At 52.8% G+C, this 27,473-nt stretch overlaps 1 protein-coding gene and 2 long non-coding RNA genes across 13 annotated transcripts in view; 1 reads left to right on the forward strand and 2 right to left on the reverse strand.

Moving 5' to 3' along the window:
• ZNF517 (zinc finger protein 517) lies at window positions 1–26,583 on the forward strand. 11 transcript variants are annotated; one of them, XR_008626273.2, is made up of 6 exons: window positions 2,044–6,171; window positions 10,087–10,164; window positions 10,858–10,984; window positions 11,342–11,455; window positions 14,395–15,675; window positions 17,286–17,407. XR_008626273.2 is itself a non-coding variant. In XM_063606511.1 (6 exons), exons 1-5 carry the CDS (start codon window positions 5,815–5,817, stop codon window positions 17,438–17,440), a joined length of 831 nt encoding a protein of 276 aa, XP_063462581.1. In that variant the 5' UTR covers window positions 2,044–5,814; the 3' UTR covers window positions 17,441–17,447; window positions 18,026–26,583. The 11 variants fall into 11 exon arrangements, 9 of the variants coding, with proteins under 9 accessions (XP_054972144.2, XP_054972146.2, XP_063462581.1 ...); XR_008626272.2 differs by lacking the exon at window positions 17,286–17,407 and adding an exon at window positions 16,393–17,264; XM_063606511.1 differs by lacking the exon at window positions 14,395–15,675 and adding an exon at window positions 18,026–26,583 and having other exon boundaries at window positions 17,286–17,447.
• The window catches only part of LOC134730844 (uncharacterized), a 22,621-nt gene continuing 6,961 nt past the window's right edge, over window positions 11,814–27,473 (reverse strand). The window contains exon 2 of the long non-coding RNA XR_010112862.1: window positions 11,814–13,132. This is a non-coding gene — a long non-coding RNA (uncharacterized LOC134730844). The remainder of the gene's footprint in view (window positions 13,133–27,473) is intronic.
• The window catches only part of LOC134730843 (uncharacterized), a 13,275-nt gene continuing 6,871 nt past the window's right edge, over window positions 21,070–27,473 (reverse strand). Inside the window, exon 2 of the long non-coding RNA XR_010112861.1 lies at window positions 21,070–21,270. This is a non-coding gene — a long non-coding RNA (uncharacterized LOC134730843). The remainder of the gene's footprint in view (window positions 21,271–27,473) is intronic.

Below are 27,473 nucleotides of genomic sequence, written 5' to 3' on the forward strand. Positions count from 1 at the left end.
GGTGGCAAATGTCCGTCTCCCTGATGAACGGACGCTCCTGGACGCGGGGACCTTATCCACTGTAGGCCCTTGGAGAGGTCGGGCGTCGAGGAGAGGAGCCCCGGGATCCTTGCCGAGGGTAAGGGCCGGCCGGCCCAGGAAGTGGGGAGGGCCAAGCTTGAGGGTCTCGGGTCGAGAAAGAAGGAGCGGGGATGGGCTGGGTCACATGCTGCGGAGTGGACGAATAATGGGAGACTGGACCGTACCCTGACCAGAACCCTGTGCGGGAGAGGTGGGGAAGGAGTAAGAAATGGAGGCTGGGAGGGGCTGTGGGGGCCTGAGCTGGAAAGAGTCAGCCCGACTGGGGAGGTCCAGCGGTACATGCTGTGGAGAGGGGCTTCGCGGAATCGGGCCCCTAACGGGTGGGACCCCGAGGCCGCGGGCAGGGGATGGTGGGGAAGAGGATTTCCAGGAGAGAGTCCCTGGCTGAGTGAGCACTGTCGAGCACACGCGAGGCCGTGTGTGGGGAGGCAGCAAGGAGGTGAAGGCAGGGGTCCCAGTGGGCGGGAGAGGCTTGCTGTCAGTACTGGGAGGTGGGGTGTTTCCTAGACCCTGCAGGGGCTGAGGCAGGGTTGACATCGTGAGAAAGAGACGGGAGAGGGTGGAAGGGGTGTCCTGTGCCCGCTGTTGCTCACAGGGGAGAGGAGGGGCTGCTGCAGGAGGCCTTCCCCTAGGGTCGGCGGGGGATCGAGGAGGAGCTGCCCGGTGGGGACTCAGGAAGCAGCACAGCCCACAGCTAGGGCCAGGGGCTGAAGGGCAGGACTGGACCCCGGGGGCAGGGTGACGGGTTCTGGGGTCAGCCCAAAATTGGCCCACAGGCCCAGCCTGTCCTTCACTCCTGAACAAATCTGCTTCTCTGGAGGAGCAGAAGGAGAGTTGGGTGCGGGATAGAGGTGAGAAGAGTGCTTGGACACACAGGCTGTGGGGTCCCCAAGATGGTCTCACGGGTCTCTGGGATCAGATGCGGCTACCAAGACCCTACGTGCAGCCAGGAGACTGACCAGGCCGCTTTAAGGCTGGAAGAGACATGGCCCTGCCAGCATCCACCTGACAGTCCTGAGGACTGTGTGACTGGGCTCAGTCTTGACCTTCACGGGAGACCACACAGCCTGGTACACAGCAGGGGCTATGCAGTTCTGGGTCACTTGACAGCCACTCCAGACGAGGCCGCAAGCACTGGACATGGGGTTTTCCGGCCTTCTGGGGTGGAGCCATCTTTCTTGGGCCGGGATTATGCCCTCCCCACACAGTGCCTCTGCTTGTGCTAGTGGCCTGGTGACCTCCCTTAGGCCATCCGACGTCACCCCAACCTGCTGTTCAAACTTTATTCTTAGAAATTATTTATTTCCGGCCGGGTGCGGTGGCTCATGCCTGTAATCCCAGCACTTTGGGAGGCCGAGGCAGGCGGATCACCTGAGGTCAGGAGTTCGAGACTAGCCTGATCAATATGGACAAACCCCGTCTATACTAAAAATACAAAAGTTAGCTGGGTATGGTGGCAGGTACCTGTAATCCCAGCTACTCGGGAGGCTCAGGCAGGAGAATCACTGAAACCCAGGAGGCGGAGGTTGTGGTGAGCTGAGATTGTGCCATTGCACTCCAGCTTGGGAAACAAGCGCAAAACTGTGCCTCAAAAAAAAATTATTTCCTTTTGAAATTGTTCTTCAAATGTTTTTTGTCACATACATGCAGCAGTAATTTGGTAGAAACATGAGAAATTGTGATCCTCTGTCTTGCTCAGCTTGGCTCCCCTCCCCAACCAGCATTATCTGCCCGCACCCCCAATCCCCAACAACTGATGTGTCCTTATCTCCCTGCCCCCTACCGCGCCCCCGTAGCATAATTGTATGCCACATATGGGCACACCATCACATATGGCTAAAATGGGATCACTCCGTAATGAATGAATATATATATATGTGTATATATATATATATTTTTGAGATGGAGTCTCGCTCTTGTTGCCCAGGCTGGAGTGCAATGGCGTGATCGGTGCTCACTGCAACCTCCGCCTCCCGGGTTCAAGCGATTCTCCTATCTCAGCCTCCCGAGTAGCTGGGACTATAGGCGCACACCACCATGCCCAGCTAATTTTTGTATTTTTTAGTAGAGACGGTTTTTCACCATATTGGTCAGGCTGGTCTTGAACTCCTGACCTTAGGTGATCCACCTGCCTTGGCCTCCCAAAGTGCTGGGATTACAGGCATAAGCTACCGTGCCTGGCCAATGCTAGGCACTTTTTATGGGCCAGGGACTGATCTAAGTACTTTTCATGCACACTGCTTTTCTTTTCTTTTTTTCTGAGATGGAGTCTCACTCTGTTGCCCAGGCTGGAGTGCAGTGGCGCGATCTCGACTCACTGCAACTTCCGCCCACAGAGTTCTAGCGATTCTCCTGCCTCAACCTCCCGAGTAGCTGGGATTACAGGTGCCCGCCACCGCGCCCAGCTAATTTTTTGTATTTTTAGTGGAGACGGGGTTTCACCATCTTGGGCAGGCTGGTCTTGAACTCCTGACCTCGTGATCCACCCGCCTTGGCCTCCCAAAGTGCTGGGATTACAGGTGTGAGCCACCATGCCCCACCTCATGCACACTGCTTTTCTAATTTAGTGTCTTATAATTCTGGAGCTATGTCTTGTGAAAAGGTATTTCCAACAAGATTCTCTGAAATAGTTTTCCCATGTGCTTTCAGTGCCTCAGGGGTGGGGTAGTCCATAGGAGCCCCTGTTACCCATTCAGGAGTGGGTGAGGGGAGACCCCAGGGACCAATGCCAGCAGGAAGAGGTGGGGTGGTTGGGAGGATGGAGATTGCACATGCTTGGGGACAGCTTGGAGGTGCGTGTTAGAATTTTTCTGAGAGGGGTTAAGGTGCTGTATTGTGAAGCACAACGGGTTAGTGAGTGCTAAATCTCCATGACCCCTGCCGTCTATATGGCTTGGATACGTCATGTCAACCTGACATAAAGCCGTGGGTGAACATTCTCTGGGACCCCACATGTGTGTGGGGAAAAGCAAGAGAGATCAGATTGTTACTGTGGCTGTGTAGAAAGAAGTAGACATGGGAGACACCATTTTGTTCCGTACTAAGAAAAATTCTTCTGCCTTGAGATTCTGTTAATCTATGACCTTACCCCCAACCCCGTGCTCTCTGAAACATGTGCTGTGTCAACTCAGGGTGAAATGGATTAAGGGCTGTGCAGGATGTGCTTTGTTAAACAGATGCTTGAAGGCAGCACGCTCCTTAAGAGTCATCACCACTCCCTAATCTCAAGTACCCAGGGACACAAACACTGCGGAAGGCCGCAGGGACCTCTGCCTAGGAAAGCCAGGTATTGTCCAAGGTTTCTCCCCATGTGATAGTCTGAAATATGGCCTCGTGGGAAGGGAAAGACCTGACCGTCCCCCAGCCCGACACCTGTAAAGGGTCTGTGCTGAGGAGGATTAGTATAAGAGGAAGGCATGCCTCTTTGCAGTTGAGACAAGAGGAAGGCATCTGTCTCCTGCCCGTCCCTGGGCAATGGAATGTCTCGGTATAAAACCCGATTGTACGTTCTATCTACTGAGATAGGGAAAAACCACCTTAGGGCTGGAGGTGGCACATGCGGGCAGCAATACTGCTTTGTAAAGCATTGAGATGTTTATGTGTATGCATATCTAAAAGCACAGCACTTGATTCTTTACCTTGTCTATGATGCAAAGACCTTTGTTCACGTGTTTGTCTGCTGACCCTCTCCCCACTATTGTCTTGTGACCCTGACACATCCCCCTCTCGGAGAAACACCCACGAATGATCAATAAATACTAAGGGAACTCAGAGGCTGGCAGGATCCTCCATATGCTGAACGCTGGTTCCCTGGGTCCCCTTATTTCTTTCTCTATACTTTGTGTCTTTTTCTTTTCCAAGTCTCTCGTTCCACCTTACGAGAAACACCCACAGGTGTGGAGGGGCAACCCACCCCTTCACATGTGTGATTAACTAGTTGAAGTTTTGGCATCCTTTTACAATGAGAGAATAGCACAGGATTTACATACAATTTTTGGACATCCAAGTTCACCACAATACCCATATTGTCTGAAATTATGTGCCATGGCCCTGAGGGGAGTCATGATCCCTCCCCCAAAAATGGTTGTGGCTGTCAGGACACAGCAAGTACCCACAATTCCCTCCTGCTGAAGAGTGCCTCTGTCCTACCCAGCCTGTGCCTCACTCCTGAGCAAATCCGCTGTCAGCAGTGTGAATGCAGGAGACACCCTTGGTCCCCCAAAGAAGCTGAGGAACCTAGGGGCATCCAGTCCTGGGACAAGGATCTATGTAGACATCATACAAGTTTAGCACCACCCATAGTGGAGTGCTGGGCTAAGCCTACTTAGACAGATGTCACCCTCCTCACCCAGTTTCCCCTGTCCTTGTGAAAAGGAAGAAAATGATGGTTCCTGGTCTGTCTTGTGCTCCAATCTGACCCGGCTCCCAACCAGCTGTGGCTCTGGATGAGTCCCTTACCTTCTTTGATCCTCATTCCTCCTCCCAGGGTCTGGTTGCAATTCAGAGGATCTGAAAACCTAGAGTGTGTGTGAAACCATCTCTAAAGTGTGTGTGGAGGTGAGTGGGAACTCGGGAAACACCGAGTTTCATATATTGAACTGTTCCTCCCACTTGCATGATGGTTTCACAACACAGTTTAGTGGCTAAAGAATATGTGACTTGAAAAAAATTAAATTATTAAATTTTTAAAAAAAGAATATGTGACTTGGAGCCAGGTCTGTGGGTTGGATCCCAGCTCTGTTACTTAAGAGACGAGACCTTGGCCAGGCACAGTGGCTCACGCCTGTAATCCCAGCACTTTGGGAGGTCGAGGCTGGCAGATCATCTGAGGTCAGGAGTTAGAGACCAGCCTGACCAACATGGAGTAACCCCCTCCTTACTAAAAATACAAAATTAGCCGGGCGTGGTGGCGCATGCCTGTAATCCCAGCTGCTTGGGAGGCTGAGGCAGGAGAATCACCTGAACCTGGGAGGTGGAGATAATGTTGAGCCAAGATGGCACCATTGCACTCCAGCCTGGGCAACAACAGTGAAACTCCGTCTCAAAAAAAGAGACTAGACCTTGGCAAATAACAGGGACACTATGCTCTCCTCGTTTTAGTATGGGAACAGTAGTATTTTGATAGGATTACCATGAGGATTAAATTAGTGAATACAAAGAGCATACAAATGTTTACAAAAGTCACAGGGCTGTTAGAAGTCAGAATGGCCACCCTTGGGTGCAGACAGGAGAGGTGGTCTGAGAGTGATCAGAGGGAGCAGCAAAGACACTTCAAGATCCCAGAAACTGGCCCGGTGCGGTAGCTCACGCCTGTAATCCCAGCACTTTGGGAGGCCGAGGCGGGCGGGTCACCTGAGATCAGGACTCCGAGATCAGCCCGGGCAACATGGTTAAACCCCGTCTCTACTAAAAATACAAAAATAAGTCGGGCGTGGTGGTGGGAACCTGTAGTCCCAGCTACTCCGGAGGCTGAGGTAGGAGAATCGCTTGAACCTGAGAGGCGGAGGTTGCAGTGAGCCCAGATCACACCATTGCACTCCAGCCTGGGGAACAAGAGCGAGACTCAGGCTCAAAAAAAAAAAAAGTCATACTAAACAATGTCATAAATTTATATAAGAGACCGACCCTGGCCGGACGCCCCTGCTCCCCCGTTCCTGCGGGTCCGGGAGTCGAACCCGCACCGTGCTGCCCAACCCCCGCAGGCCACCCGGGGGCAGGGAGTGGGCGCAAGGGATGAACGTTCGCTGCCTCCGATCCCGGGGGCAGGGAGTGGGCGCAAGGGATGAACGTTCGCTGCTTCCGATCCCGGGGGAAACGGAGCGCCGAGAACGTCGACGCCCTTCCGCGCCCGTGGGGCCTGGGACTGATACCCGGTCTCGCCCGGAACCCCCCAGGCGCGCCCCTAGCTGGGGCCCTGGCGACCGCCGTGCCGCAGGGGCTAGAAGCCGTCGAGACGCGAGCGCCATCGAGGCGCGCGGTCCTCCAGGCCTCCCAGAGTGGCGCAGCGGCCGTTTCCGGGGGCGGGGAAGGAACCGGAGCCTGAGAGCCGGGCGCCGTGCGCTCCTCCCCGCGCTGTCCCGGCGGCCCAGGGTGAGTCGGCCGCGGCCGCGGGGCGGGGACTGGGAGGGGCGCGGTCCTCCGAGCCCGGCCTGGTGGAGGCTGTAGCCCCCGCAGTGGGCGCGCGGAGCTCGGCAGGGAGCGGACCCGCAGCCGGCACTGTCGTCTCCGCTCGCCTTGGGTTCCGAGCCCTTATCGGGGCGAAGGGCCCTGCGCTCCGGTCCATGCTGGCTGTGGTCGGGGGCGTGCGGCCGGGCCCCCGAGACCCGCTCCGCCGAGCCGGACGGTTGCGCAGAGATGAGGCTGCAGGCGGGGAGGCCTGGCGAGGTGGGGCTGCTCCGGGGAGGACCAGGCTCTGCCCCTCGCTTCCGTCCGATGGCGGGCTCTTCCCCGCAGCCTCGCTCCCCGGCGGACGCCGTTTCCCGCAGCGTTCATTTACCCTGCGCAGTTTTGCCCCCTCCCCGGGTTGGGGCATTTATTGGACCAACAGTCATTTCGTAAATAGCTGTTGGGTATTTAACTGTGAGCGTTCCGGTGCTGGGGACCCCGCAGTGAGCGAACAGCACTCCTCGCCTCCAGGAGCGTGAATTGTAATAGAGGTGAGGCGTTAGTGTAACAGGCAATAACGCAGCAAAATAACTTCTGGTTTTGACAAGGGCCACGCACAGAATAAACCAAGGAAATAAAATTGTGAGAGTTAGGGGGTTAGGGTAGCCTTGGCGGTCAGGGGAGGCTCTGTAAAGAGTTAACATTTGGCCCTGCGCAATGGCTCACGCCTGTAATCCCAGCACTTTGGGAGGCCGAGGCGGGCGGATCACGAGGTCAGGAGATCGAGACCGTCCTAGCTAACACGGTGAAACCCCGTCTCTACTAAAAATACAAAAAATTATTCGGGCGTGGTGGCGGGCGCCTGTAGTCCCAGCTACTCGGGAGGCTGATGCAGGAGAATGGCGTGAACCCGGGAGGCGGAGCTTGCGGTGAGCCGAGATGGCGCCCCTGCACTCCAGCCTGGGCGACAGAGGGAGACTCCATCTCCAACAACAGCAACAACAAAAAAGAGTTAACATTTGAACTGAAACCTGCTGGAGGAGAGAAGCAGCCACAGATCCCTGAGGAGAAACTCCCAGGCGCTGGCATGGCTGCGGCGTAGTGAGCGGGGTGCCCCAGGTCCCCGAGGAACAGGGCTTATTCTGCGTATGGAAGGAGGTGACCCCTCCTAGTCTTCCAGACCCCAGTTAAATGTGACTCCCCCCAGTAACATTTCTTGGTGGTCCTTCATCTAAAATTAGCACCCTCCTCCCCTTGACATTTTCTGTCTCAGCAACAGCTTGATCTGTTGTCATCATATCACTGCTCGATTATTTTTAGCTCAGTGCTGTTTAATCTGATTGAAGGTTTACTTCCTAATTCCGAAGATAGAACTAAAAGCAGGTTTTTTCCCCCTCTAACCAGGTAGCCCCTCCCTGAGGACATGCACTCCCTAGACATGAGCAAACACAAAGCAGCAGTAACTTACCCCTCCTAGTCCAAGTCCTACCCTAGTCCTGGGTTGCAGTTCTTACCAGAGTGGAGGGTGGTATGTGTTGAGGGGTCGGGGGTCAAGTCTTCTGGCAGCCTCATACTCTGAGATACTCTGGGTGCCTTGTTGGGGTGAGGACAACACGTGTGGCCATCGCAGTGGCCCAGGTGGGTCCTGCCACAGACTGCCCTGGACAGACAGTGAGTGGGGGCTGGGTGGGGGTGGTGTGGCCCTGCTCTTCCATGCGTTTGCAGTCTGTGCCCTCTGTGCAGGGGTGTTTCACGAATCTGTGTGATCCACCTCCATCGCCCTTCGTACCCTAACATGTCAAAAGGGCTCTGCTGCCAAATGTCACTTCATAGCATTGTGACCAAGCAGCCCTCCTGCCTCTAAACGCACTCTTTATTTTTATTTGAGAGAGAGCCTCACTCTCGCCCAGGCTGAAGTGCAGCGGGGCAAACTTGGCTCACTGCAACCTCTGTCTACTCAAGCAGTTCTCCTGCCTCAGCCTCCCAAGTAGCTGGGATTACAGGTGCGTACCAGCACACTCGGCTAATTTTTGTATTTTTCGTAGAGAAGGGTTTCACCATGTTGGCCAGGCTGGTCACGAACTCCTGACTTCAAATGATCCGCCCTCATTGGCTTCCTAAAGTGCTGGAATTACAGGCATGAGTCACCGTGCCTGGCCTCTAAACACATGCTTTTTGTTAACTGATGCCTAACGTGAAACATCTCTTTACAAAGTGGCAGCTACTTAGAGGGCTCCAGCTCTACAGAAATGGATAGCCCCGGAGACCTTCACCCAAACACAAGAGCTCAAGTGTCTGTGGAAGGGAAGAGTGAGGAGACCAGGGCCTCATGCCTACTCTGTATACGTCTACTTAGAGCAAAATTATTGTTTTGTTTTGTTTGAGACACAGTCTCACTCTGTCGCCCAGGCTGGAGTTGGTGGCATGATCTCGGTTCACTGCAACCTCTGCCTCCTGAGCTTAAGGGATCCTCCCAGGATGACCAAAGTTGCACCATTGCACTCCCGCCTGGGCAACAAGAGCGAGTCGGAGTCTCACTCTGTCACCCAGGCTGGAGTGCAGTGGCGCGATCTCGGCTCACTGCAAGCTCTCCGCCTCCCAGGTTCACGCCATTCTCCTGCCTCAGCCTCCCTAGTAGCTGGGACTACAAGTGCCTGCCACCATGCCCGGCTAATTTTTTGTATTTTTAGTGGAGATGGGGTTTCACCGTGTTAGCCAGGATGGTCTGTCTCCACCGCACCTGGCCAAAAAAGTGTTAAATTAGAAAAATAGAAAGAGGCCAGGTGTGGTGGCTCACACCTGTAATCCCAGCACTTTGGGAGACCGAGGCAAGAGATCACTTGGGTCCAGGAGTTCAAGACCAGCCTGGGCAACATAGTAAGACCTCATCAATAATAAAAACTTTTAAAAATTAGCTGGGTGTGGTGGCATGCGCCTGTAGTTCCAGCTACTCAGGAGGCTGAGGTGGGAGGATTGCTTGAGCCCAGGAAGTTGAGGCTGCAGTGAGCTGAGATCACACCACTGCGCTCCAGCCTGGGTCACACATTGAGACCCTGTCTCAATAAAAGGAAAGAAAAATAGGAGAAAAAGAGGAACCACTCATAATTCTACGACGCAGAGAGAGCTAGGGTTTTATGCTGCCAGCTTTGTTTTTCTGCTTACAGTCTGCTTGTTTCATGTAGTAAAATGCAAGAATGTTTTCTCATGTTCCCACAACATGGTTTTATTGGTTGCAGAGTCACCCATTGTTCATTTCATAATGAGCAATGTTGCCCAGGCCGGAGTGCAGTGGTGCAACCTTGGCTATCCTGGGAGGAAATCTTAAGCCCAGGAGGCAGAGGTTGCAGTGAACCAAGATCACACCACCAACTCCAGCCTGGGCGACAGAGCGAGACCCCGTCTCAAACAAAACAAAACAATAATTTTGCTCTAACCAGTCACGCTTTGTTCATTTCATAAATCCTTTCTGAGCACATGCTGTGTGCCAAGCCCTTCCTCAGGCCCTAGGGGTACAGACCAGAGGCCTTGTCTAATTGGGGAAGGCAGATAAGGAGCAAGGAAGTTAACTTGTCTTATGTCAGATGGCATAGTGCTATGGAAAAAAATAAAGCAAGGAGCGAGGATAAGGAATTCCCAGGCAGGAGGGGAGGTGGCAGTTTTAAAAAGGGTGGTCACAGAAGGCCTCCCAGCAAGGTGAGAGCCAGAAAACATTGGAAGGAGTGGGTGTTCCTATGGAGAAGCTTGGGTACAGCTTCTCCTTGGGACGTGAAGGAGGCGGCTGATGTGATTGCCCCAGCACTTTACCCTCTCCTGCTCCCTTCTGGATCTGGAGGGGCCTTCTGGGGGGCTGGAGGGCCTTTGGCCTGGGCTCTTTCCACTCATGGCTCTATGTTCCCTCAGAATTCACTGTCTGTAGCATCTGCTCCTCCACAGAGGTACCCTGGAATGGCGATGGCACTCCCGATGCCTGGACCTCAGGTGAGCACCCCCTGAGCCCGTCCATTGCCCCAGGAGACTGCTTCGCCCCTAGCCTCAGCTTTTCAGCCCTGAGAACCTTACAGTTTGCCTCACACCCACCCACATCACAGGATGGAGTCTGCAAGCCGAGGACAGCCTCCTCGCTCTATGGCCAGGCCTCACACATGGCTCTGCCAAATCCTTCCAGCCTTTGGGCAGAAGTGGGCTTCCTGCGGCCTCCTCTGGCCCCTGAGCTTCTATGGTCAGCCATTGAGGGCAGGGTCCCTGTCCTTCCCCAGTGCCTGCCTCCTTCCTGGTGTGAATGGTCAGCCCATCCTCCCTCTCCTGATGCTGACTCACTGCTGGTGTTAGAAATTGAGACCCAGAGGGTGGGAATGCTCCCCACAGTGCAGGTGCTCCTTCCCCAAATCCCTGATAGCCTGTGGAGAGGGTGAGGCCAAGGTTGGGACCCCCTTCCTGGTAAATCTCTCTCCCTCCCCCAAGTTCAGTTTTTCCCTCTTCCTCTCTGGGGCTTCTGCTGAGAATGAGGCTGCTCACTCGGGGGGTGTTGGGCTGCCCTTTCTCTGCTGGGCCCTGTGGATGCAGCAGTGGGCAGCAAGGAGAGAGGCCTCTAGCAGATCATGCAAATGTTTCTCATCTGCTGGGTTCTCACCGAGCCCTTGACTGCCTGGATAGCAGAGTATGTGGTTGCAGGAGGCTGTTGTGTTGGAGGATGTGGCTGTGTACTTCACGAGGATAGAGTGGAGTTGCCTGGCCCCCGACCAGCAGGCACTCTACAGGGACGTGATGCTGGAGAACTATGGGAACCTGGCCTCACTAGGTGAGGGCTTCTGCCTTTGGTCCTGGGGCCGGGAGGTACGTCTGTGTTAGCTTCAAAGGAAGTTGGTTCCATTGCAGATTCAAGGTCTGACACATTTTTGAGGGGAAGCTGGAGGCTCCCCAAGGAGCCCCTCTCTGCTTCCTGTTGGGCACCCACTGCCAGCGTCAGCCTGCCTGAGGCTTCTCTCCTGGAGCAGGCCCCCCATCTCCCCCTGGCCACCTAGCTGCCCCCTTCTGGGATAGTGAATGTTCCTGACCCACTCCAAGCACTCTGTGCCCTGATGGCCTCCAGCCAGGCACCCGGGCGTCCCTTCTCCCTCCTGTACTGATACATGCTGCTTTCCTTCTCTGAGCTTAGGCTTTCTTGTTGCCAAACCAGCGCTGATCTCCCTATTGGAGCAAGGAGAGGAGCCGGGGGCCTTGATTCTGCAGGTGGCTGAACAGAGCGTGGCCAAAGCCAGCCTGTGCACAGGTGAGTACAAAGCACCCGCAGGGCGTGTCCTGTGCTGCCAATGTGGCCGGGCCTCCGGGCAGCTCTGCAGGTCCCTTCTTCCACAGTGGGAGGTGTGTATGTTTAGCTCCTCACAGCAGGGCCAGATTTCCTACTAACTGCCTTGCTTGTAGGTCTAAGGTCAAAACTAACTTAGGCAGGAAGACCCAAGTGCGAGAGTTTTCCATTTTGGTGTCCCCAAGGTGTCAGGGGCCGGGTCTGTGCTCACAGTGGCCATTACCCTTGGGTTGTGTAGGGACCAGCCCTACAGGGTCTGTGGGTTTTTCTCCTCGTGTGCAGAGACGAGAGATCATAGAAATAAAGACACAAGACAAAGAGATAGAAGAAAAGACAGCTGGGCCTGGGGGACCACTGCCACCAAGACGTGGAGACCGGTAGTGGTCCTGAATGCCTGGCTGCGCTGTTATTTATTGGATACAAGGCGAAAGGGGCAGGGTAAAGAGTGTGAGTCATTTCCGATGATTGATAAGGTCATGTGAGTCACGTGTTCACCGGACAGGGGGTCCTTCCCTGTTTGGCAGCCGAGGCGGAGAGAGAGACAGGACAGCTTACGCCATTATTTCTTCTATGCATTTTAATGACTTTTAGTACTTTCACTAATTCTGTTACTGCTGTCTAGAAGGCAGAGCCAGGTGTACAGGGTGGAACATGAAAGTGAAACAGGAGCATGACCACTGAAACACAGCATCACAGGGAGACGGTCAGGCCTCAGCATGGCTGTGGGCGAGTTTGACTGATGTCAGGCCTTCCACAAGAGGTGGTGGAGCAGAGTCTTCTCTAACTACCCTGGGGAAAGGAAGACTCCCTTTCCAGGTCTGCTATGTAACTAGTGCCTTCCCAGGCACTGGGGTTACTGCTAGACCAAGGTCAACTAAGTAACGGGCGTCTTCCCAGGCACTGGCGTTACCACTAGACCAAGGAACCCTCTAGTGGCCCTGTCCGGGCGTGACAGAGGCTCACACTCTTGTCTTCTGGTCACTTCTCACTGTGTCCCTTCAGCTCCTATCTCTGTATGGCCTGGTTTTTCCTAGGTTATAATTGTAGAACAGAGATTATTATTATTATTATTTTTGAGATGGAGTCTTGCTCTGTCGCCCAGGCTGGAGTGCAGTGGCGCGATCTCAGCTCACTGCAAGCTCCGCCTCCCGGGTTCACGCCATTCTCCTGCCTCAGCCTCCCAAGTAGCTGGGACTACAGGCGCCCGCCACCATGCCCGGCTAATTTTTTGTATTTTTAGTAGAGACGAGGTTTCACCGTGTGAGCCAGGATGGTCTCGATCTCCTGACCTTGTGATCCGCCGCCTCGGCCTCCCAGAGTGCTGGGATTACAGGCGTGAGCCACCGCACCTGGCCATTCTTTTTTTTTTTTGAGACGGAGTCTCGCACTTTGGCCCAGGCTGGCGCGTTCTCAGCTCACTGCAAGCTCCACCTCCCGGGTTCACGCCATTCTTCTGCCTCAGCCTCCCGAGTAGCTGGGACTACAGACGCCCACCACCACGCCCGGCCAATTTTTTTTTTTTGTATTTTTAATAGAGACGAGGTTTCACCATGTTAGCCAGGATGGTCTCCATCTCCTGACCTTGTGATCCGCCGCCTCGGCCTCCCAGAGTGCTGGGATTACAGGCATGAGCCACCGCGCCTGGCCAGAACAGAGATTATTATAATACTAGAATAAAGAGTAATGCTACAAGCTGATGACTAATAATACTCATATATCATCATATCTATAATCTATTTCTAGTTTAACTATTCTTATTTTATATATTTTCTTTATTACACTGGAACAGCTTGTGCCCTCGGTCTCTTGCCTTGGCACTTGGGAGGCTTGCTTGCCCACAGGTTGCTTTGGTTTCCTGGTTCCCTATGGCCCATGTGCCAGGGACTGAGCTCAGGGCAGTGGAGGCTGCAGAAAGAACCTTGAGCTGGGGAGGAGGCCCCCAGTCCCGGAGGTCTGCGCAGGCACCTGCTCTACGCACCTGCCCAGACATGTTTGCTGAGTGCAGGAACTGTGGGTGAACTCTGAAGGAGAGAGGAGTAAAGAACGTGGCTGTGGGGTGAGGTGCAACTTGCACCTCATGCCTGGCCTGTCTTCCCTGCCAGACCTCCCCTTGAGCTAGCCTCCCACAGTGCTGGAGCCATTATTAGCCTTTTTGTTCCCTTCTCACCCGAACCCTGATTTTATTTTATTTTTATTTTTATTGTTTTTTGAGACGGAGTTTTGCTTTTGTCACCCAGGCTGGAGTGCAGTGGTGCGGTCTTGGCTCACTGCAACCTCCGCCTCTTGGGTTCAAGCGATTCTCTTGCCTCAGCCTCCTGAGTAGCTGGGACTACAGGCGCTCGCCACCGCACACAGATAATTTTTGTATTTTTAGTAGAGATGGGGTTTCACCGTGTTGGCCAAGCTGGTTTTGAACTCCTGACCTCAGGTGATCGGCCCACCTCGGCCTCCCAAAGTGCTGAGATTAGAGGCGTGAGCCACTGGACCTGGCCTGAAACCCTGATTTTAAAACCTCTGGCAATAATTTCTCAAACCTCCCTACACGTCTAACAAAGACTCTGTCTTCACTTGATTGTGGTATCATTTCACGGTGTAGATGTTTATTGAATCATGTTGTACACCAAAAATATATACATGTTTTGTTTTGTTTTAAGACAGCCTCACTCTTTCGCCCAGGCTGGAGTGCAATGGCTCGATCTCGGCTCACTACAACCTCTGTCTCTGGGTTCAAGCAATTCTCCTGCCTCAGCCTCCTGTATACAAGTTTTATTTGTCATTTATACGTCAGTAAAGCTGGGTGTTGGGGGAAGACTTGGGAATAAAAAGGTTATGTCTTCGAACAATAAGTTCGTTTGTGAGTGTAGAGGCTGGATCATCCTTCCGTTTTCTGTTCCTTCTCTCAGATTCCAGGATGGAGGCTGGGATCATGGAGTCTCCTCTGCAGAGAAAGCTCTCCAGGCAGGCAGGACTGCCGGGCACCGTGTGGGGGTGCCTCCCCTGGGGGCACCCTGCACCACCCCACCCGCATGGCGGTCCTGAGGGCGGGTCAGATAAACCCACCCACCCCCGGGCTCGGGAGCACAGCGCCTCCCCAAGGGTTCTGCAGGAAGACCCGGGCCGGCCTGTGGGGAGCTCAGCCCCCCGCTACAGGTGCGTGTGCGGCAAGGCGTTCAGATACAACTCGCTGCTTCTCAGGCACCAGATCATCCACACCGGCGCCAAGCCCTTCCAGTGCACAGAGTGCGGGAAGGCCTTCAAGCAAAGCTCCATCCTGCTGCGGCACCAGCTCATCCACACTGAGGAGAAGCCGTTCCAGTGCGGCGAGTGCGGGAAGGCCTTCCGGCAGAGCACGCAGCTGGCTGCCCACCACCGCGTCCACACCCGCGAGCGGCCCTACTCATGCGGCGAGTGCGGCAAGGCCTTCAGCCGCAGCTCCCGGCTGCTGCAGCACCAGAAGTTCCACACCGGGGAGAAGCCCTTCGCGTGCACCGAGTGCGGCAAGGCGTTCTGCCGCAGGTTCACCCTCAACGAGCACGGCCGCATCCACAGCGGGGAGCGGCCCTACCGGTGCCTGCGGTGTGGGCAGCGCTTCATCCGAGGGTCCTCGCTCCTGAAGCACCACCGGCTGCACGCGCAGGAGGGCGCCCAGGACGGCGGCGCGGGGCAGGGCGCCCTGCTCGGAGCTGCGCAGAGGCCCCAGGCGGGGGACCCGCCCCACGAGTGCCCGGTGTGCGGGAGGCCGTTCCGACACAACTCCCTGCTGCTGCTGCACCTGCGCCTACACACGGGCGAGAAGCCGTTCGAGTGCGCGGAGTGCGGCAAGGCCTTCGGTCGCAAGTCCAACCTCACTCTGCACCAGAAGATCCACACCAAGGAGAAGCCCTTCGCGTGCACCGAGTGCGGCAAGGCGTTCCGCAGGAGCTACACGCTGAACGAGCACTACCGGCTCCACAGCGGCGAGAGGCCATACCGGTGCCGCGCCTGCGGGAGGGCCTGCAGCCGGCTGTCCACCCTCATCCAGCACCAGAAGGTGCACGGCCGCGAGCGCAGGGAGAACACAGAGGGCAGGCGGGCGCCCTGTTGGGCTTCCTGATGACGGGGACGACAGGCCGAGGATTCACGCTGGAAGCCCACCCAAGCCGGCGGGGCCCTAGCGCAGAAATTCAGAACCCCACGTCCTGAAGGTGAAGCAAAGTCTAAAGAAAGGGCCAGCTCCCATCAGGAGCTCGGCTTCTTGCTCCAGCCGGGCACTGGGGAGGGAAAGGGCACCAGGCAGCCCGTGGTGTGGCCTCAGGAACCACTATCAGCCACCATTTCCTGGGACCTTCCGGAAATGTCCAGGAGCGGGCAGAAGGGAGGGAGGGGCAGCTATGCTCAGTCCCCAAAGAGCAGGGCACAGGGGACGCCATAGACGCATATGCAGCTGAGCTCCCCACAGGCCGGCCCGGGTCTTCGTGCAGAACCATTGGGCACAGCCAGGCCTTAGCACCAGGCCCTGTGTGGCGGTCAATTTCAGGTGGTGTAAAGCCGACTAACAGCATACAAGGTGCCTTAGCTGGCTGCCATGTCTCCTGCCTGTAATCCCATCACTTTGGGAGGCTGAGGTGGGAGGTTTGCTTAAGCCCAGGAGTTTGAGACCAGCTTGGGCAACATGGTGAAACTTCTCTACAGAAAATTTAAAAATAAGCCAGGTATTGTGGCCTGTGCCTGTAGGCTGTAGTCCCAGCTACTCAGGAGGCTGAGGTGGGAAGATGGGTTGAGCCTGGGAAGTCAAGGCTGCAGTGAGCTATGATAGCACCACAGCACTCCAACCTGGTTGACAGAGTGACACCCTGTTTAAAAAAAAAAAAAGCCTAGATGGCTGGTGGAGCTTTATCTATCTATCTCTTTTTTTGAGGCAGGATCTCTGTGTCAGCCAGCCTGGAGTGCAATGGCACAATCATGGCTTACTGCAGCCTCCAGCTCCCAGGCTCAAGCGCTTCTCCCACCTTAGCCTCCTGAGTAGCTGGGACTAAGGCACACACACTGCACCTGGCAGCTGGTGAAGCATTGTTTCTGAGTGTGTGAGGATGTTTTCAGTGGACTCAGTGAAGATCTGCCCTCAGCGTGGGCAGGCACATCCACTTGGTTGGGGGCCCAGATGGAACACAAAGGGAGAAGAGAAGCAAATTCTCTTTTCTGGAGGGAGACACCCATCTCCTGCCCTTGGACATCAGGACTCCAGGTTCTTCGGCCTTTGGACTCAGGCTTGCCACAGAGGCCTCCCAGGGCTCTCGGCCAGTCAGCCTCAGAATGAGAGTTACACCACTGGCTTCCTTGGTTCAACCGCCTTCTTACCTGGACTGAGCCTCACTAACAGCTTCTCTAGGTCTCCAGCTTGCAGACAGCCTATGGGAGGACTTCTCAGCCTCCATAAGTGTGTGGGCCAGTTCCCCTAATAAATCCCCTCTCCTGGCCGGGCGCGGTAGCTCTTGCCTGTAATCTCAGCATTTTGGGAGGCAGAGGTAGGCGGATCACCTGAGGTCAGGAGTTCGAGACCAGCCTGGCCAACATGGTGAGACCCCCCCCCCGTCTCTACTAAAAATACAAAAAGTAGCTAGGTGTGGTGCTGGGTGCCTGTAATCCCAGCTACTTGGGAGGCTGAAGCAGGAGAATCACTTCGACCTGGGAGGTAGAAGTTGCAGTGAGCCGAGATCGAGCCACTGCACTCCAGCCTGGGTGACAGGGCAAGACTCTGTCTCAAACAAATAAAAATCCCCTCTCCTAAACTCCATTATTGGTTTTGTCTCTCTAGAGGACCCTAATACACTGCTCAGCAGAAGCCAGGAAGGAAGCCCTGCCAGCTCAGAAGGTGGGCCAGGAGAGAAGGGTGTGGCCGGAAGGGTAGCCGGTGGGGGTGCTGCATCCTCTTGGCCCCACTGGGAGCACCTTGTCACCCCTAACAGATGAAGAGAAGGTGAGGGGGGATTGAGTTACCTGCCCACTGGTGTGTCAAACTCTATGATGGGGGTGGGAACATGCAGACCTGGCCCCTCCAAGGCCTACTGCTCCCCGGGCTGTGCACCCCACGGTCTGTGCCAGGGGCTGCAGAAAGAGCCATGGGAAGCCTGGCCCTGGCAGGGCACCAAGATGGGGAGGGCTGGATCCACCCTCCAGAGAACAAGAATCCTGGGCAGTAGCCGGGACATGGTGGGGGAGGCTGAAGGGTTGTCCTTGAGCATCCCCAGCATGGAGCTCGGAAGTCTGGGCCATGGGCAGGAAAGCACGAAGGTCAGGGCCAGCCTGGGGAACCAAGAGCTGTGCCACGATACCTTCCACCTGGGGAACCAAGACCTGTGCCATGATCCCTTCCACCTGGGGCAGCTGCCCACATGCCCGCCACTGGGTTCGATCACCTGAGACTCCTGGCAGGTGCCTCTCTGAGTCTTTGTCCCGTGCTGGAAACCGGGATGTGCAGCACGCACCTTCACACCCACAGCACGGACAGCGGGAATAACACTTCCTTTGGGGATCCAGGGTTTCTGGTGTCTCCAGATTTTTCAGGCGCCACCATGTTCCTCTCATCCAGACGTCGGCACCCAAGGTGGAAGCAGGTCATGGCATGCCCGGCCCAGCTGCAGTCCGAGTGCAGATCCCATGGCGAGCGTGGGATCCAGCCCAAAGCACAAGCCACGCACAGCCCGCTAGGTTGAGTGGGTAGGTACCTCCAACAGCCTGGAGCCGTGAGGCCTTGGGCAGGGGCGTTGCCGGCCGTGGAGGTCTCTGGCTGGCAAAGCGGCACCGAAAGAGTCCTGTGTCATAACCAGACTCACTTGTAGCTTCTGTTGCTCTCCCTAGCTATTTCCAAAGCATCCAGGATAGGTTCATCTAAAGACATTCTGACTCATCTTGGACACGATCCACTTACTCTGTGGACCCTGTTCACAGAACCTGGAGTCCCTGCTCACCTTCCCCGACCCCTTATTGCTGGGTCATGTTCACAAGTTTCTGTCTCTTTTTGTTCCCAGTCCCGGTACCAGCTCAGGTCCAGTCAGCTTCTGAACCTCTACTGTGCAGTGCCTGAGACAAGGTGGAGGAGACACGGACAGTAAAGCTCAGCCAGGTGCAGACTGCAGCCTGGAAGCAAAGGCTGAGACAGGGTGGGAGAGACAGGGTGGGAGAGACACCGACAGTAAAGCTCAGCCAGGTGCAGACTGCAGCCTGGAAGCAAAGGCTGAGACAGGGTGGGAGAGACACGGACAGTAAAGCTTAGCCAGGTGCAGACTGCAGCCTGGAAGCAAAGGCTGAGACAGGGTGGGAGAGACACCGACAGTACGCTCAGCCAGGTGCAGACTGCAGAATGGAAGCAAAGGCTGAGACAGGGTGGGAGAGACACCGACGGTAAGCTCAGCCAGGTGCAGACTGCAGCCTGGAAGCAAAGGCTGAGACAGGGTGGGAGAGACACAGACAGTAAAGTTTAGCCAGGTGCAGACTGCAGCCTGGAAGCAAAGGCTGAGACAGGGTGGAGGAGACACGGACAGTAAAGCTCAGCCAGGTGCAGACTGCAGCCTGGAAGCAAAGGCTGAGACAGGGTGGAGGAGACACGGACAGTAAAGCTCAGCCAGGTGCAGACTGCAGCCTGGAAGCAAAGGCTGAGACAGGGTGGGAGAGACACGGACAGTAAAGCTCAGCCAGGTGCAGACTGTAGCCTGGAAGCAAAGGCTGAGACAGGGTGGGAGAGACACGGACGGTAAAGCTCAGCCAGGTGCAGACTGCAGCCTGGAAGCAAAGGCTGAGACAGGGTGGGAGACACGGACGGTAAAGCTCAGCCAGGTGCAGACTGCAGCCTGGAAGCAAAGGCTGAGACAGGGTGGGAGAGACACGGACGGTAAAGCTCAGCCAGGTGCAGACTGCAGCCTGGAAGCAAAGGCTGAGACAGGGTGGGAGAGACACGGACAGTACGCTCAGCCAGGTGCAGACTGCAGCCTGAAAGCAAAGGCTGAGACAGGGTGGGAGAGACACGGACAGTACGCTCAGCCAGGTGCAGACTGCAGCCTGGAAGCAAAGGCTGAGACAGGGTGGGAGAGACACCGACAGTAAGCTCAGCCAGGTGCAGACTGCAGCCTGGAAGCAAAGGCTGAGACAGGGTGGGAGAGACACGGACAGTAAAGCTCAGCCAGGTGCAGACTGCAGAATGGAAGCAAAGGCTGAGACAGGGTGGGAGCGACACGGACAGTAAAGCTCAGCCAGGTGCAGACTGCAGCCTGGAAGCAAAGGCTGAGACAGGGTGGGAGAGACACGGACAGTAAAGCTCAGCCAGGTGCAGACTGCAGCCTGGAAGCAAAGGCTGAGACAGGGTGGGAGAGACACCGACAGTAAAGCTCAGCCAGGTGCAGACTGCAGTCTGGAAGCAAAGGCTGAGACAGGGTGGGAGAGACACGGACAGTACGCTCAGCCAGGTGCAGACTGCAGCCTGGAAGCAAAGGCTGAGACAGGGTGGGAGAGACACGGACAATAAAGCTTAGCCAGGTGCAGACTGCAGAATGGAAGCAAAGGCTGAGAGAGGGTGGGAGAGACACGGACAGTAAAGCTCAGCCAGGTGCAGACTGCAGCCTGGAAGCAAAGGCTGAGACAGGGTGGGAGAGACAGGGACAGTAAAGCTCAGCCAGGTGCAGACTGCAGCCTGGAAGCAAAGGCTGAGACAGGGTGGAGGAGACACGGACAGTAAAGCTCAGCCAGGTGCAGACTGCAGCCTGGAAGCAAAGGCTGAGACAGGGTGGGAGAGACACGGAGAGTAAAGCTCAGCCAGGTGCAGACTGCAGCCTGGAAGCAAAGGCTGAGACAGGGTGGGAGAGACACGGACAGTACGCTCAGCCAGGTGCAGACTGCAGAATGGAAGCAAAGGCTGAGACAGGGTGGGAGAGACACCGACAGTACGCTCAGCCAGATGCAGACTGCAGAATGGAAGCAAAGGCTGAGACAGGGTGGGAGAGACGCCGACAGTAAGCTCAGCCAGGTGCAGACTGCAGCCTGGAAACAAAGGCAGTGCCACCCTCTTTCGGGGCATTTCTGGTCACTTCAGTCTGCTGGGGGGATTCGGTGTCTCACCAGGAGACTCAGGCATGGACCTGGGTTGCCACTTTCTTCCTGTTACATGGATCTCTCTACCATGCCCCAGACCCAACACCTCCGCCTTCTCAAAGCTGCACTGCAGAAGTTCTAGCCAGAGCAGCCTGGTAAGAGAAAGACGTCAAGAGCATCCAAATACTTCCTTCCAAATGAGGAAGCCAAATGGTCCTTGTTTGCATTCAATGTGATCTTATATATAGAAAACCCTAAAAGCTTTATCAAAACATTCTTAGAATAAACAAATTCAGTAAAGTTGCGGGATACAAAATTAACATACAAAAACCAGTAACATTTCTACATACCAACCACAAACTACCAAAAAATCCAGGAAAGCAATTCCATTTACAATAGCTACCAAAACCAAAAAACAAACCTAGGAATAAATTTAACCAATGAGGCTGGGCGCGGTGGCTCATACCTGTAATACTAACACTTTGGGAGGCCGAGATGGTGGATCACGAGGTCAGGAGATTGAGACCATCCTGGCTAATATGGTGAAATCCCATCTCTACTAAAAATACAAAAAATTAGCCTGGCCTGGTGGCACACACCTGCATTTCCAGCTACTCGGGAGGCTGAAGCAGGAGAATCGCTTGAACCCGGGCGTTGGAGGTTGCAGTGAGCCGAGATGGCACCATCGCACTCCAGCCTGGACGACAGAGCCGGACTCTCTCAAAAAAAAAAAAAAAAGAAAATTAACCAATGAGGTTAAAGAGCTCTACAAGGACCATTATAAAACACTGATGAAAGAAGCTGAATAGGTCACACACACACAAAATGGAAAGTCATCTCATGTTCATGGATTGGAATAATTAATTTGGTGAAAATGACAATACTACCAAAAGCAATTTACAGATTAAATGCAATCCCCATCAAAATACCAATGACATTCTTCACAGCAATAGGGAAAAAAATCCCGAAATTCATATACAATGACAGAAGACGCTGAACAGCCTAAATCAATCCTGAGCAAAAAGAACAAAGCTGAAGGCATCACACTACTTTAAAATATAGTACAAAGCTATAATAATCAAAACAGCATGGGCCAGGCACAGTGGCTCATACCTATAATCCCGGAATTTTGGGAGGCCAAGGTGGGCAGCTCACATGAGGCCAGGAGTTCGTCTCCAGCCTGGCTGACATAGCAAAACTCCATCTCTACTAAAAATACAAAAATCAGCCTGACGTAGTGGTGCACACATGTAATCCCAGCTACTTGGGAGGATGTCTTGAACCCGGGGGCAGAATTTGCAGTGAGCCAAAGTCGTGCCACTGCACTCCAGCCTGGGGAACAGAGTGAGACCCTGTCTCAAAAAACAAAACCCAGCATGTTACTGATATAAAAACAGACACATAGACCAATAGAACAAAATAGAGAACCCAGAAATAAGTCCATATATTTAGTGAACTGATTTTCAACAAAGGTGCCAAGAACATTCACTGGGGAAAGAGCAGTGAATAGTGCTGGGAAAACTGGAAATACATTTTGAGGATATGCAGAAAAATGAAACTAGAACCCTATCTTGTCCGGGTGCAGTGGCTCATGCCTGTAATCTCAGCACTTTAGGAGGCCGAGGTGGGCAGATCATTTGAGGTCAGGAGTTTGAGACCAGCCTGGCCAACATGGCGAAACCTGTCTACTAAAAATACAAAAATTAGCCAGGTGTGGTGGCACACACCTGTAATCCCAGCTACTTGGGAGGCTGAGGCAGGAGAATTGCTTGAACCCAGGAGTGGAGCAGGGAGTGGAGGTTGCAGTGAGCTGAGAGCACGCCACTTCACTCCAGCCTGGGAGAAAGAGTGAGAGTCTGTAAAACAAACAAACCAAAACCAAAAAAAAAAAAAAACTATCTCTCACCATATACAAAAATCAAATCAAAATACATTAAAGATTAAAGACATAAATGTAAAACCTGAAAGTATGAAACTACTAGAAGAAAACATTGGGGAAATGCTTCAGGACACTGGTCTGGGCAAAGATTTTTTGGGTAAGATCTCAAAAGCAAAGGCAACGAAAGCTAAAATAGATAAGTGGGATTACATCACTCTAAAAACCTGCACAGCCAAGGAAACAACAGAGACAACCTACAGAATGGGAGAAATTTTTTACTAACTATCCATCTGACAAGGGATTAATGACCAGAATATCCTACAGAAATGGGTTTGCCAAAAAAAAAAAAAAAGAAAGAAAATAGGCCAGGCGCAGTGGCTCACACCTGTAATCCCAGCACTTCGGGAGGCCGAGATGGGCGGATCATGAGGTCAGGAGATCAAGACCATCCTGGCTAACATGGTGAAACCCCGTCTCTACTGAAAATACAAAAAATTAGCCGGGCGCAGTGGTGAGCACCTGTAGTACCAGCTACTCGGGAGGCTGAGGCAGGAGAATGGCGTGAACCCTGGAGGCGGAGGTTGCAGTGAGCCGAGATCGCGCCACTGCACTCCAGCCTGGGCGAGAGTGAGACTCCGTCTCAAAAAAAAAAAAAAAAAGAATAAAGAGAATATATAAGGAACTCGCACAACTCAATAGCAGAAAAAATAATAATAGTAATAATCTGATTTTAAAAGGCAAGTGATCTGAATAGACATTTTACAAAAGATGTACAAGTGGCCAACAGGGGCCAGGTGCAGTGGCTCATGCCTGTTAATCCCAGCAGTTTGGGAGGCTGAGGCAGGTGGATCACTGTGGCCAGGAGTTTGAGACTAGTCTGGCCAACACGGTAAAACCCTGTCTCTACTAAAAATACAAAAATTAGCTGGGCATGGTAGCTTGTGCTTGTAGTCCCAGCTGCTTGGGAGGCTGAGGCCCAAGAATTGCTTGAACCCGGGTGGCAGAGGTTGCATTGAGCTGAGATTGCACACTGCATTCCAGCCTGGGTGACAGAGACTCTGTCTCAAAAAAAAAAAAAAAAAAAAAAGCCAACAGGCATATGAAAAAAGGGTCAACATCACTAATCATCAGAGAAATGCAAATCAAAACCACAGTGAGATATCATCTCATCCAGTTAAAATGATTATTAACAAAAAGACAACAGATGCTGGTGAGGATGTGGAGAAAGCAGGTACTCTGCTGGTGGGAATGTAAACTATACAGCCACTGTGGAAAACATGGAGTTTTCTCAAAAAGCTGAAAAATAGACCTACCATATGATCCAGCAATCCCACTGCTGGGTATATTTCCAAAAGAAAGGAAATCAGTATATCAAAGAGTTATCTTTACTCATGTTTACTGCGGCACTATTCACAATAGCCAAGATAGGAATCAACCTAAGTGTCCATCAGCATGTGAATGGATAAAGAAAATGAGGTACACTTACACAGTGGAGTACTATTCATCATAAAAGGAGGAAATCCTAGGCCGGGCGCGGTGGTTCACGCCTGTAATCCCAGCACTTTGGGAGGCTGAGGCAGGTGGATCACCTGAGGTCAGGAGTTCGAGACCAGCCTCAACATGGAGAAACCCCTTCTCTAGTAAAAATACAAAATTAGCCAGGTGTGGTGGTGCATGCCTGTAATTCCAGCTACTCAGGAGGCTGAGGCAGGAGAATTGCTTGAAACTGGGAGGCGGAGGTTGCAGTGAGCCGAGATCGTGCCATTGCACTCCAGCCTGGGCAACAAGAGGAAAACTCCGTCTCAAAAAAAAAAAAAAAAAAATTCCTGTCGTTTGTAGCAACATAGATAGAACTGGAGGTCATTATGTTAAGTGAAATAAGCCAGGTACAGAAGACAAATAATACTGTACATTCTCACTCATATGTGGGAGTTAATAAAGTTTATCTTGGCCAGGCACAGTGGCTCACGCCTGTAATCCCAGCACTTTGGGAGGCTGAGGCAGGCAGATCACCTGAGGTCATGAGACCAGCCTGGCCAACATGGCGAAACTCCGTCTGTACCAAAAATATAAAAAATTAGCCGGGCATGGTGACACGTGCCTGTAATCCCAGCTACTCCGGAGGCTGAGGCAGGAGAATCACTTGAACCTAGGAGGCAGAGGTTGCAATGAGCCAAGATCACGCCACGGCACTCCAGCCTGGGCGACAGAGCAAGACTCCATCTCAAAAAAAAAAAAAAAAAAAAGTTGGTCTAATGTAGGTAGAGAGTAGAATGATGGTTACTGGAGGCTAGGAAGGATGGGGTGGGAGATGAATATATGTTGATTAATGGGTACAAACATAAAGTTAGATAGAAGAAATATATTCCAGTGTTTGATAGCACACTAGGGTGATGATAGTTGTAATAATTTATTGCATATTTAAAAATAGCTAGAAGATTTGAAATGTTTCCAACACAAATAAATGATAAATGTTTGAGGTTATGGGTATCATAATCAACCTGATTTGATCATTGCACATTGTATTCGTGTGTAAATATCAAAATACGACATGTACCCCATATATAGGTACAATTATTACATATCCATCGATCAACTAGGGGGGCATTCTCACCTCACGCACTTCTCCTAACTATTGGCCGCTTCCCAGAACCTTATACTTGTCTCTGCAGTTTATTTTCTTATTCTAATACCTATTCTGACTTCTTTTAAAAATGTGTCTTTCCTTCTGTTTCCCCCAGTGATTGTGTACTCCCTACCACTGCCAAACCTTCTGAAAGGGCTGTCATTGTCTCCACTTCCCTTGCCTCTCGTTCACGCTTTGAAATACTGCAGTTGGATTTTGAACCCCATTACTCCATTAAAATCATCCTCACCAAGTCACCAGCTGACCTCCTTATGCTGAAAACAGCGGACTCTTGTCATTCTTGCCCTCTGAGCACTCGACCGGGCCTTCCTCTCAATCGTCCCTTCCCTGTATTTTCATGACACTGCACTCTGGGTTTTCCTTCTACCTCTCCACTACTCCATCTTTTCCTTTGCCCATTCCTTAAAGATTCATATTGCTGGCCGAGTGTGGTGGCTTATGCCTGTAATCCCAGCACTTTGGGAGGCTGAGGTGGGCGGATCACTTGAGGTCAGGAGATAGAGACCATCCTGGCCAACATAGTAAAACCCCATCTCTACTAAAAAGACAAAAATTAGCCGGGCGTGGTGGCACACACCTGTGGTCCAGCTACTTGGGAGGCTGAGGCAGGAGAATCACTTGAACCCGGGAAGCGGAGGTTGCAGTGAGCCAAGACTGCGCCATTGCACTCCAGCGTGGGTGACAGAGTGAGAGTCTGTCTCAAAAAAAAAAAAGGTTAATATTTCTTTCTGTCCTAAAGCCATCTGTCTCTTCATTTGACATACCCACTGGACAATTTCATACACTTCCATGGCTAAATTATCTTCTGTAGATGTTGGTGGCATCTAACTTCTAGTCCACATCTCCTGAATTTCCTATCTATATATCCAACTCTCTACAGGACATCTTTATTTGTATGTCTCAAAATGCCTTTTAAATCAAACTCATCATCTCCCAACACTCTCATTTGCCACTGTATCTCAAGTACCCAGGAAACACATTAAGCCTCTAAAAAACATTAACGGCCAGACACTGTGGCTCACACCTGTAATTCCAACATTTTGGGAGGCTGAGACGGGAGAATCCCTTAAGGCAAGGAGTTTGAGACCAGCCTGGCCATATGCATGTGTAAATGTCAAAATATCACATGTGCCCCATAAATACGTACAATTATTATATATCACTACAGGCAACATATTGAGACTGTCTCTTAAAAAAAAAAATCGGCCGGGCGCAGTGGCTCACGCCTGTAATCCCAGCACTTTGGGAGGCTGAGGCAGGCGGATCACGAGGTCAGGAGATCGAGACCATCCTGGCTAACACGGTGAAACCCCGTCTCTACTAAAAATACAAAAAATTAGCTGGGCGTGGTGGCGGGCACCTGTAGTCCCAGCTACTCGGGAGGCTGAGGCAGGAGAATGGCGTGAACCCGGGAGGCGGAGCTTGCAGTGAGCCGAGATCGCGCCACTGCACTCCAGCCTGGGCGAAAGAGCGAGACTCTGTCTCCAAAAAAAAAAAAAAAAGAAAGATCAAATGATCAAATGATGTGAGGCTGTGGTGCCTGCTTTGTAGAAATGAAAGGATCTAATTGGAGACAGAAGTTTTGGGCACAGAGGCCACAGCCCAAATCCTTCACCTAAAATCACTATCTCTGAGCTACTTTTTAACTTTAAAATAAAAGGAAAAAATAAAAAATAAAAAATAAAAGGAGTCTGGGCGTGGTGGCTCATGCCTGTAATCCCAGCACTTTGGGAAGCTGAGGTAGGTGGATAGCTTGAGGCCAGGAGTTCAAGACCAGCCTGGCCAACATGGCAAAACCCTATCTTTACTAAAAATACAAAAATTAGCCGGGCGTGGTGGTGCGCACCTGTAATCCCAGCTACTCAGGAGGCTGAGGCACGAGAACCGATTGAACCCGGGAGGTGGAGGTTGCAGTGAGCTGAGATCACACCAGCCTGGCTGACAGAGTGAGACTCTGCCTCAAAATAAATAAATAAAAATAAAATAAAATAAAGTGTAAAAAGAAACAGGTAACATTAAATACAGTAATACATTTTATTTACCTTAAATCCAAAATATAATTCCAAATGCAATCAATATAAAAAAATCATCGGCGAGAGATTTGATTTGATTTTTCATACTGAGTCTTTGAAATCAAGTGTTTTCATTTGTGGCACCTGTCGATTTGGACGGGGCACTTTCCAGGTGTCTGATGGCCACGTGGGGCTTGGGCCCACCATGCTGGACATTGCAGGTCCTGACTAAAGGGGCGCTGGGGTGGGTGAACTGCTGCCTGGCCCCACTTCTGGACCCTCCTCTCCTGCAGCCCTCCCCACAGGGCTTGCCACTTCTCCCGCTCCCTGCCCCAGGCCACTGTTGGGGAGGTCAGCATAGCCCTTGTCCCCTAAGTTAAATGG

The sequence above is a fragment of the Pan paniscus genome, chromosome 7 (assembly GCF_029289425.2).
Source record: "Pan paniscus chromosome 7, NHGRI_mPanPan1-v2.0_pri, whole genome shotgun sequence".
Lineage (NCBI taxonomy): Eukaryota > Metazoa > Chordata > Mammalia > Primates > Hominidae > Pan > Pan paniscus.